At 44.9% G+C, this 11,607-nt stretch overlaps 1 protein-coding gene and 1 long non-coding RNA gene across 6 annotated transcripts in view; one reads left to right on the forward strand and one right to left on the reverse strand.

Annotated features, from left to right (window-relative positions):
• Window positions 1-7,961, forward strand: part of HSD17B1 (hydroxysteroid 17-beta dehydrogenase 1) — a 70,335-nt gene extending 62,374 nt beyond the window's left edge. For all 5 annotated transcript variants that reach the window (XM_056547981.1, XM_056547982.1, XM_056547986.1 and 2 more), the window contains 4 exons: window positions 69-248; window positions 2,316-2,409; window positions 3,745-3,928; window positions 7,374-7,961. In XM_056547981.1, the coding sequence (XP_056403956.1) occupies window positions 69-248; window positions 2,316-2,409; window positions 3,745-3,928; window positions 7,374-7,544 (629 nt within the window). In that variant the 3' untranslated portion in view covers window positions 7,545-7,961. The remainder of the gene's footprint in view (window positions 1-68; window positions 249-2,315; window positions 2,410-3,744; window positions 3,929-7,373) is intronic.
• Window positions 7,962-8,764: 803 nt separating this feature from the next.
• LOC130296452 (uncharacterized) lies at window positions 8,765-11,326 on the reverse strand. The gene is made up of 3 exons (XR_008849215.1): window positions 11,180-11,326; window positions 10,574-10,850; window positions 8,765-9,160 (listed from the first exon to the last, which is right to left on the reverse strand). It is a non-coding gene; the product is annotated as an uncharacterized LOC130296452 (long non-coding RNA).
• Window positions 11,327-11,607: the final 281 nt, after the last annotated feature.

Here is an 11,607-nt window from a genome sequence, read left to right on the forward strand (position 1 = left end):
CCATGGTCCCTTTGTGTTCTGTATTTGTAGATTGTCTTTATATCATCATTCCATTCTTAACCCAATAGTATGCAACGCTGGTATTGGACTGATGGGGCCCCTGGAATGTCACTCCTACGAAACAATGAAGAAGATATTTGACGTCAACCTCTTCGGTACGGTCGGCACCATCCAAGCCTTTCTCCCCGGGATGAAGCGAAGGAAATCAGGACGGATCATTATTTCCAGCAGTGTAGGGGGCCTACAAGGTACGAGATGTCTACCCCCCTTTAAAGGGGTACTCCGGTCAAAAGCATTTTTTTCCACATCAACTGGCTCCAGAAAGTTAAACAGACTTGTAAATTACTTCTATTAAATAAAAATAAAAAATGTAATCCTTCCAGTACTTATCAGCTGCTGAAGTTGAGTTGTTCTTTCCAGTCTGACCACAGTGCTCTCTGCTGACACCTCTGTCCATGTCAGGAACTGTCCAGAGAAGGAGCAAATCCCCATGGAAAAACTCTCCTGCTCTGGACAGTTCCTGACATGGACAGAGGTGTCAGCAGAGAGCACTGTGGTCAGACTGGAATGAACAACTCAACTTCAGCAGTTGATAAGTACTAGAGGGAATAAGATTTTTTATTAGAAGTAATTTACAAATCTGTTTAACTTTCTGGAGCCAGTTGATATGAATTCTTTTTTTTTTACTGGAGTACCCCTTTAACCCCTTAAGAACGCAGCCCATTCTGACCTTAAAGGGGTCCTCCGGTGATAAACAATTTTTTTTTATATAAATCAACTGGTGCCAGAAAGCTAAACAAATTTGTAAATGACTTCTATTAAAAAATCTTTACTCTTCCAGTACTTTTCAGCAGCTGTATGCTACAGAGGAAATTCTTTTCTTTTTTTGTCTTGCCCACAGTGCTCTCTGCTGACACCTCTGTCTGTGTCAGGAACTGTCCAGAGCAGCATAGGTTTGCTATGAGGATTTTCTCCTGTTCTGGACAGTTCCTGATACGGGCATCAGGTGTCAGCAGAGAGCACTGTGGACAAGTCAAAAAAGAAATTCAAAAAGAAAAGATACAGCTGCTAAAAAGTACTGGAAGGGTAAAGATTTTTTAATAGAAGTCATTTACAAATCTGATTAACTTTCTGGCACCAGTTGATTAAAAAAAAAATATATATATATATATATATATATATATATATATATATATATATATATATATATATATATATATATATATATATATATATATATATATATATATATATTTTCCACCCAATGGCGCTCCTTCTCTTCTGAGCATCATAGTGCGCCCGCTGAGCAAATCACCAGTTTAGGCCTCAAATGTACATAGTGCACTCTCACTCCTGAACCTTGTTGTGCGTTCGCAGAGCATTTTACATCCACATATGGGGAATTTCCGTACTCAGGAGAAATTGCGTTTAAAATTTTGGGGGTCTTTTTTTCCTTTTACCTCTTATGAAAACGAAAGGTATGGGGAACCACCAGCAGTTTTATCTTTTCATAAGGGGTAAAAGGAGAAAAAGACTCCAAAAATTTGTTGCGCAATTTCTCCCGAGTATGGAAATACCCCATATGTGGCCTTAAACTGTTGCCTTGAAATACAACAGGGCTCCAGAGTGAGAGAGCGCCATGCGCATTTGTGTTTTTAGAGTGCATTCACACGGCCAGGGTTTACAGTGAATTTCCTGCTTGGAGTTTGAGCTGCGGTGGAAAATTTGCTGCAGCTCAAACTTAAAGCGGGAAACTTTCTGTAAACCCCCACCTGTGTGAATGTACCCTGTACATTCACATGGGGGGGCTAACCTTTAACAGTTGCAAAACTACAACTCCCAGCATGCACAGACCGTGCATGCTGGGAGTTGTAGTTATGCAACAGATGGAGGCACACAGGTTGGGAAACACTAAGTTAGGTAACAGACTACCACAATGTTCCCGCACCAGTGTACCTCCAGCTGTTGCTAAACTACAACTCCCAGCATGCATGGTCTGTCAGTGCATGCTGGGAGTTGTAGTTTTGCAACAGCTGGAGGCACATGGGTTGGGAAACGATGAGTTAGGAAACAGACAGTGTTTCCCAACCAGTGTGCCACCAGTTGTTGCAAAACTACAACTCCCAGAATGCCCCAACGGCCGACGTCATGAGGGGGTGGGGCTATGACGTCACGAGCTCCCGATGCCGACTCCAGCGTTCGTAACAGTTTGTTCCAAACGCGGAGCAGCGGAGTACCCCTTAAGGTGAAAATGGGTACTGGGGACTCTAATGTGAGAGGATACGGTAAATACATTACCCCCTTCTGTTTTATAGGTGTCCCCTTTAATGATGTGTACTGTGCCAGTAAATTTGCTGTGGAGGGCTTCTGTGAGAGCATGGCCATTGTTCTCCAGCATTTTAATATACAGTAAGTAGAACCAGAGGTACATTGGTTGTTGGTTGTGAGGGGCCCTCATGGCTCCATTGACCCAAATGTAGATCACCGTGAGATTCTACTGAGATCTAATTTTGGCAAAAACACAGGCAGGGGGGGGGGGGGGAGATTTATCAAAACCCGTCCAGTGGAAAAATTGTCCGGTTGCCCATAGCAACCAATCAGATCGCTGCTTTCAGTTTTAACAAGGCCTCTGCAAAATGAAGGAAGCGATCTAATTGGTTGCTATGGGCAACTGGGCAACTTTTCCTTTGCACAGGTTTTGAGAAATCTACCCCAGAGGCCTTAAATGCAGGTGTGTTAAAGGGGTACTCCGGTGGAAAACTTTTTTTTTTTTTTTTTAAATCAACTGGTGCCAGAAAGTTAAACAGATTTGTAAATTAAAAAAAAATAGAAATGTGGATGCGTAGCTCTACCTCATAAAATGTACGAGGTTAACTGGATACCTCTCACCCAAAAGAGGAAAAAAGGAGTTAAATCAAGGAAAATAAAATATACCAGATTTGTAAATTACTTCTATATATATTTTTATGAATCCTTCCAGTACTTATTAGCTGCTGAACACTACATAGGAAATTCTTTTCTTTTTGGAACACAGTGCTCTCTGCTGACATCACGAGCACAGTGCTCTCTGCTGACATCTCTGTCCATTTTAAGAACTGTCCAAAGCAGCATATGTTTTCTATGGGGATTTTCTCCTACTCTGGACAGTTCCTAAAATGGACGGAGATGTCAGCAGAGAGCACTGTGGTCATGATGTCAGCAGAGAGCACTGTGGTCATGATGTCAGCAGAGAACTCTGTGTTCCAAAAAGAAAATAATTTCCTCTTTTTGTATTATTCAGCAGCTAATAAGTACTGGAAGGATTAAGATTTTTTTTAATAGAAGTAATTTACAAATCTATTTAACTTTCTGGCACCATTTGATAAATAAAATAAAAAAAAGTTTTCCACCGGAGTACCCCTTTAAGGAGATCCCAGCACTCACCATGTTGAATGCAATAACTAAAGTGTTTATTCACATCTGGCCATAGAAGTGGTACAGACAGAACGTGTTTTGGTGCAGCAGGCCTTCCTCAGCTGTAAGCTGAGGAAGGCCTGCGGCACCAAAACACGTTCTGCCTATATCCTTTCTATGACCAGATGTGAAAACTGGTGAGTACTGGGACCTTCTTACTACTGGTAGTATTGGCTTTGGTGCCACCACGTGTACCATCACCATCGCAGTTGTGCTGACACCATATGACACAGACCTTAGTATGTTTTTCAGATATGACCCCGTTGTATTTTCTTCCTATTGTCTATGAAGCGTGAGCCTAATCGAGTGTGGACCTGTCAATACCAATTTTATGAACAACCTGCACATGAGTGACCCCAGTGACGGCCAGCTCCAAAGTGTGGACGGGGACACCCGCTCCCTGTACGCCCAATATCTCCAACACTGTCAGACAATCTTCCAGGATGTGGCGCAGGACACTGACGAGATCCTGCAGGTTGGTTTTTTCCCTGATCTTTTGACTTTTATTGTGTCTTCACTTTCATGCTGCCCGAACTGTGAGTCATCGGGGAAGTCCGCTGAGACAGAGAAAGATCTATCAATCAAGGTTTGTGGAACGGAGAGAAGTCAATATGGACCGCCCTGATGACTTGTGGTTCAGGCAGCATGAGGACAGGTTCTCTTTAAATGGGTACTCTTTTGGGCCCCTTACACAGCTCAAGGCCTGCCCCTCCCCCCAACTCCTCCCCGACTATGATGACGTCATTCATGTGCCGGAGCGCAGAAGGACGGAAGCCCGGGCCTCTTGTCGGCGCCTGCATAATGTGGGCGGCCCACAATGTGATTGACAGGGCGAGGAGCCAATGGTTCTTCGCTCTGTCAATCAGCCGAACGCGAGCGCGGCATTAAACTATAAGACATGCTACATGCATCCTAGACCGGCCATGGAAGCAGGAGACCGCTGTGTAAACAGCAGTCCCCTGCTTCTCTGCTGTGGCAGCTGCAGGGGGGTGCAGCGGGGGTCCGGGCCCCTAACTGGAGTACTGGCTGTACCCACTGACGATGGCCCTTGCTGTGTACTCCACAGGAAGTTGTGTAGTCCTTTCCAGTCTGACCCCTGTGCTCTCTGCTGACAATTCTGTCCATGTCAGGAACTGTCCAGAGTAGAAGCAAATCCCCATAGCAAACCTCTCCTGCTCTGGACAGTTCCTGACACGGACAGAGGTGTCAACAGAGAGCACTGTGATCAGACAGAAAGGAAATTAAAAAAGAAAAGAACTTCCTGTGGAGCATACAGCAGCTGATAAGTACTGAAAGGATAAAAAATTTTAAATAGAAGTAATTTACAAATCTTTTTAACTTTCTGGCACCAGTTTATTTAAAAAAAAAAAATATATATATATTTTTTTTTTTTTCCAGTGGAGTGCCCCTTTAAGAACACATATGTAGATGCTGATGCGCAGGTTCTTGTCAAAATATCTGGAAATAGGAAAAAGGGGATGCTTAGCCACTGCTTATGTTAATATTCAAAGAAATTAAGAAAAACTAAAGAGTGGGTGTGTAAAACGGCATTCGGTCCAATGCAGTGCTTTGAGGACAAAAAGCAATATCATATAAACAATGGTCCGGCAAACACTTTGTTCAAATTCTTTAGGTTTTATTCATGAAAACAGAATACGTGAAAACACAGACGGGTTTCGGCTTTTATCCTCCTTCAGCTGCACTTATATAAACTGGGGAAAAAAAAGAGCTTTTGAGGAAGGGTGATCAAGGCACATCTGGTTCAGAAGGCTTGGAGCAGCGGCTACGGTCGCAATGTCACGGCCACGCCGCCTCGTTAAGTCACGCCCCCTCCATTGATATCTACGGGAGGGGGTATGACTACGAAACCATGTGCCGGAACCATCTCTCACGCAATTTATCAAAAACTGCACCATGTGAACCTTGCCTTATGCTACTCCCAGCACTCAGAACGCCTTAGGATTAGAGAAGCCAAACCCCAGCCATCCAATGAATACCGTCCATTAGTCATCAGCTGATGGAAACCCCTTCTCAGCACAGTTACATCCAGTCATTTTAACCTTTAGATTGGCTATTGGTCTATTCCGGTATCAGAAAATTGTATTTAAATAAAACTATCACCCCAAGACCTATAACTTACTTATACAGTGTTATCACAATTTGTCCTGGCTTCGGCATGTTTTTGCTTGAATTACCCCTGACAGGATGTTGTGTAGTCCTCTTATTGTCAGTGTAGTGTTGTCTCAGCAGCTCCCCGTCTCCTCCCTCTCTCCTTGCAGGAGATTGTTACGCCTAGCGCTCCGGGTCCCCGCTCCTCCCCGGAGCGCTCACGGCGTCTCTCTCCCCGCAGCGCCCCGGTCGGTCCCGCTGACCGGGAGCGCTGCACTGTCATGGCCGTCGGGGATGCGATTCGCACAGCGGGACGCGCCCGCTCGCGAATCGCATCCCAGGTCACTTACCCGTCCCGGTCCCCTGCTGTCATGTGCTGGCGCGCGCGGCTCCGCTCTCTAGGGCGCGCGCGCGCCAGCTCTCTGAGACTTAAAGGGCCAGTGCACCAATGATTGGTGCCTGGCCCAATTAGCTTAATTGGCTCCCACCTGCTCCCAGACTATATCTGATCACTGCCCCTGCACTCCCCTGCCGGATCTTGTTGCCTTGTGCCAGTGAAAGCGTTTAGTGTGTCCAAAGCCTGTGTTACCTGAACCCTTGCTATCCATCTTGACTACGAACCTTGCCGCCTGCCCCCGACCTTCTGCTACGTCTGACCTTGCCTCTGCCTAGTCCTTCTGTCCCACGCCTTCTCAGCAGTCAGCGAGGTTGAGCCGTTGCTAGTAGATACGACCTGGTTGCTACTGCCGCAGCAAGACCATCCCGCTTTGCGGCGGGCTCTGGTGAACACCAGTAGCCTCTTAGAACCGGTCCACTAGCACGGTCCACGCCAATCCCTCGCTGACACAGAGGATCCACTACCTGGAAGCCGAATCGTGACAGAGATTTTGTAGTCCTCTCATTGTCAGTGTGGGGTTGTCTCATCAGTTCCTGACTCCTCAGTTTCCCCAGACAGGATAGTTGTGTAGTCCTCTCATTGTCAGTTTGGTGTTTTCACAGCAGTTCCTGACTCCTCCCTCTTTCCTGACAGGAAGTTGTTTTGTCCACTCAGTGGGCTTCTGTTTCAGTAGCACCTGTCTCCTCTCTCTCGCCTGACAAAAAGTTGTGTAGTCCTCTAAATGTCATTGTGATATGCCACTGCAGCTCCCTGGCTTCTCCCTCACTCCTGACAGGAAGTTGTGTAGTCCTTTCATTGTCAATTTTAGGTTATTTCAGAAGCTCCAAGACTCCTCTGTCTCTCTTCATAGATAACGCATCATCCACTGCTGTCCCAGAAGGTGTGGTTGGATCTTGTCTCTCAGCTCAAGCCCTGCCCCTGAATGATGTCACCACCACAGATGTGACCATCATTGGCCATTCCCTATAGCCTACATCATTAACCCAAACATAAATGTCTTTATTGGAACATTTAGGGAACAATGAGGTGTGGTTACAGCACAGGCAGAGGAGCAGACAGGGAATGAATACAGCAGATGCAATGTTCTGGACTGGCTCTAGGTTGCAGGAAACTGGCAGGATTGCGGTGAGAGGGAAGTAGGCAGGGTAGGAGGGCCGTGATGAAGAGCTGAGGGAAAGCAAAGCATTCTGGGAACTGTAGTACAGAGTAACTGCTCAACCAGGAAGTAGTGTTTCTGTCATGGTAGGTGAGACTACAGATGCACAAAATAAATGATAAGCAATGCTTTATGCTTCTGCCGCATTTATTTTTTATTTTTTTATCTGACATCAGAGTACCTCTTTAAACTATTGGATGGTTTAATGTTCTTATACATAGTTATATTCTTTGACAATTGTCTCCTGGAATATTTTAGGTGTTTTTGGAAGCAATTGAAGCCCCAGCCCCGTCTCTACGATACTTCACCACCCAGTTTTTCATGCCCCTTATTAAGCTGAAGTTACAATGTGCGAGCGGGTCGGAGTATGTCCGCGCCATGCACAAGTTTGTCTTTTCTGGATCGAAGCCGAAGGAGCAGCATCACTGAAGCCTCTGCGGAGCCCACGCCATGCGTACAACATTGCGTAAACGTCATTCTTCTTCAGAACACAATCTTATATATAAAAATATAAAAAATTATCTCTGTTGTCTGTAATGTGCAAAAACGTTACCATTAAAGCTATAGGAAGTCGTGTACGTCTCATTTCAGTGTACCGGCAGCCTTTCTGCTCGTGCCATTGACAGAATACAGGCGCCATGATCAGGGTTGTGTTCTGCCAGATGGGGGGCACTGTGGTACCTAGAAACCATATTATTCAGAAAAGCTTCCTAGGTTTGGTTCCATATACCACCGTGTAACCATGGCGGCCACATATGGAGCATATACAATGGGCGGACAATAAAGGGGCAGTATGGGCACATAGCAATGGCATTATATTTGGAAAAGTGGCTTATAGTTAGCATTGTGGTCTTGTGCTGGGGTCCTATGTACAGATATCTCAACCCCCCCCCCCCCCCCCCACACACACACACACACACACTCCAAAAACATAGTAATAAGTCAATTAGATCTTTATATTAAGAGCCCCATGGGAAGTATGTCAAATCTGTAGGGCCCTACAGACTGTGAGGAAGGGAGGGAGAGGAGAAGGAAGGAAGAAGGGAGGGAGAGGGGAAGGAAGGAAGAAGGGAGGGATGGAGGGAAAGGAATGAAGGAAGGGGGGGCAGAGGAAGGAAGGAGGGATAGAGGAACGGAGGGAGGGAGAGAGGAATATAGGGGGAAAATGATGGAAGAAGGGTGGGACAGAGGGAGGGAGATGAATGAAGAAAGAAAGAAAAGAAGCAAGGAAGAGTGAAGGAAAGGTGAGATGGAGAGAAAGGAAGGAAGGGAGGGAGGAATAGAAGGTGAGAGAGGGAGGAAGAAAAGAGGGAGAGAGAGAAAAGAAGGAAGGAAGAGAAGGGGAGAGACCAAGAAAGGTAGGGAGGAAGAAATGAATGTAAGAAGGAGGTTAGTAAGAGGAAGGGAAGGAGAGAGTAAGGTAGAGAGAATGCAAGAAGGCAGGGAGTGAGTAAGGGACTGAGGAAGCAAGGAAAAAAATAAAGGGAGAAGGAAAAAGGAAGAGAGGGATGGATAGAGGGAGGAGGGAGGATCGGATGAAGAAAGATAAGGATAAAAAAGGAAGGAAGAAAAAGAAAGAAAGAGAAAGATGAGAGAAAGAAATAAAGAAAGAAAGATGAGAGAAAAAAAGAAGAGAGTGTTTGAGAGAAAGAGGGATGGAGGCATGTGGAGAGCGAGGGAGAAAGGAAGAAAGTAAAGAGGGAAGGTGGTGAGAGAGAGAGAGGAAGGTGGGAGGTTTGTTTCACAGATAGGACATTATGTGCCCTACAGGAACCAACATGTACAGCAAACAAACAAACATGGCGTCTCATCAAACACAACGGTGGATTAGTCCTGATCCTCATAAATAAGAGCAGCAATCACTGTCCAGAACATTCCGGGTTAAATCTAGATAAGACAACTTGTGATTTCAGATGGATCTTCTATAATATGCCCCCATTACGGTGTATGAAGAACAAATGTAGGATGACATCAGTGGCAGAGCCCAGATGGCTGGCAGGCCCCATAATTGGTGACGTTCCCATCCGGATGTGTAAATCTTCTTTCTGTCGTATACAAACAAGCTTTTTACTATTCAAAGGGATCTGTCCAAATGAGATTCCCTAACCTCTGTATACATTCACCAGCAGAGTCATATGCACAGACACACACAGGAGATTAACGCGTCCCGCTGGATGGATTTTTATGAGCGTTCTGCATTAAAATGGTCACCTGGTCACATTATACTGAAGAAATGACAGCATCTGACCATGGCGTATATTAGGTCCATCTGTCAGCAATGACTAAAATATGACAATCACGTGTCAGACAGTTCATTATATTGTTCCATTAATTCATTATTCACTTGTTATTTTGTCCCGGTTACCTGCCAGCATTGATACATGCTTTGTATGTTCTTTATTGTACAGTTAAAGGGGTACTCCGCCCCTAGACATCTTATCCCCTATCGAAAGGATAGGGGATAAGATGTCTGATCACTGGGGTCCTGCTGCTGGGAACCCCCGCGATCTCCCTGTTGCACCCGGCATTCGTTTAGAGCGTCAGGTGCAATGCCGGAGGCTCGTGATTTCACGGCTACGCCCCCTCAATGCAAGTGTATGGGAGGGGGTGTGACGGACGTCACGCCCCCTTCCATTGACTTGCATTGAGGGGCGTGGCCATGACGTCCTGAGTGGGGCATGGCTGTGATGTCAGGTATGGGACGTGGCCGTGACGCCACAAGCCTCCGCCCCGCATCGCCAGTCATCCGGCACGGAGCGAAGTTCGCTCTGTGCACCGGATGTCTGGGGTGCAGCAACCGACATTGCAGGGGTCCCGCCACTGGGACATCTTTGGATAAGGGATAAGATGTCTAGGGGCGGAGTACCCCTTTAAAAGGTACCTCTCATCAAATAAACTTTTGATATATTTTAGATGAATGAATGTTGAATAACTTTCCAATAGCATGTTAATGAAAAATATGCTTCTTTCTATTGTATTTTTCCCGATCAGTCCTGTCAGCATGCATTTCTGACTCATGCTGGAGTCCTAAACACTCAGAGCTGCCAGCCTGCTTTGTTCACAGCCAAACAGGCTGTGAACAAAGCAGGCTGGCAGCTCTGAGTGTTCTCCTTTGTGAACAAAGCAGACTGGCAGCTCGTAGTGTTTAGGACTCCAGCATGAGTCTGAAATGCTTGCTGCCAGGACTGGTAAGGAGACCCTAGTGGTCATTTCTTCAAAGTGGAAAATTAAATAGAAAGAAGCATATTTTTTAATAACATACAATTGTAAAGTTATTCTGCATACATTAATCTGTAATATAGCAAAAGTTTTTTTGATGAGAGGTACCCTTTAAGTTCTAGTCTAAGTTCTGGGGGTATCGGGAGCCATCTTGTGAGCATCCGCCGTCATTACAATTACAAGGAGTGATTTTTATCCCCTATTCTTGCCAGAACCCCAACCCTATCAATCTTGCTCACCTTTTGTGGGTGTGTGCCAGACACAACCACCTATGACAGCATATGAAGTCGGTGCAGCCACCCGGGCTCCGGCAGTCAGGAGTCTTCAGCCTAAAGTGAAGACATCAAGGGAGAGCAGGAAAAAATCCACGGGTCTTCGGCGCAATCCATATGAAATACTCACAATCAGTGATGTATATAAGGAAGGTCCATTTATTAAAGTGCCAAAGCAAACAAACGCGTTTCAAGGCCTTTGCTAGCCTCTTCATGAATGTTAAATAGGCATGAACAGAGAGCACTGTGGACAAAACAAAAAAGAAATTCAAAAAGAAAATAATTTCCTCTGTAGCATACAGCTGCTAATAAGTGCTGTAAGAATAAAGATTTTTTTAATAGAAGTAATTTACAAATCTGTTTAACATTCTGGCACCAGTTGATTTAGAAAAAAATATTTTCCACCGGAGTACCCCTTTAAACCACACCCCTGTTGAGGGTTAAACCTCAAAATGACAAAAAGTCACACAAAAAAATGGTGCAAATGCTTAACAAATGTGTCTAAAAGGGGAAAAAAAATTTAAATAATGAGAAATTCCCAGCATGGTCCAAACAGATTTTCTTTTTGCTAACCTAAAGTATACTTCTTCCATATTCCATAAAGATGAAGTGAATACATCCTAAAATAAAACACCTGAAAGGTCAGACTACACATAGGATTGTTTGTAGTCTGTTTCCGTGGAGACACATTGGGGGAGATTTATCAAAACCTGTCCAGAGGAAAACTTGCCCAGTTGCCCATAGCAACCAATCAGCTCACTTCTTTCATTTTTAACAAGGCCTCTGCAAAATGAAAGCAGCGATCTGATTGGTTGCTATGGGCAACTTTTCCTCTCGACAGGTTTTGATAAATCTCCCCCATTGGTCTGGAAAGAAGCTTTATGAACAAACCTGTCAAATGGGTTTTCGACATTTGCTTAATTTTTTATTTCATTGGAGAAATAATAAGAAATGGTGGCAAAGCTGGACATGACCTTAAAGGAGTACTCCAGCGCAAGATA

Source organism: Hyla sarda, chromosome 12 (genome assembly GCF_029499605.1).
Source record: "Hyla sarda isolate aHylSar1 chromosome 12, aHylSar1.hap1, whole genome shotgun sequence".
Lineage (NCBI taxonomy): Eukaryota > Metazoa > Chordata > Amphibia > Anura > Hylidae > Hyla > Hyla sarda.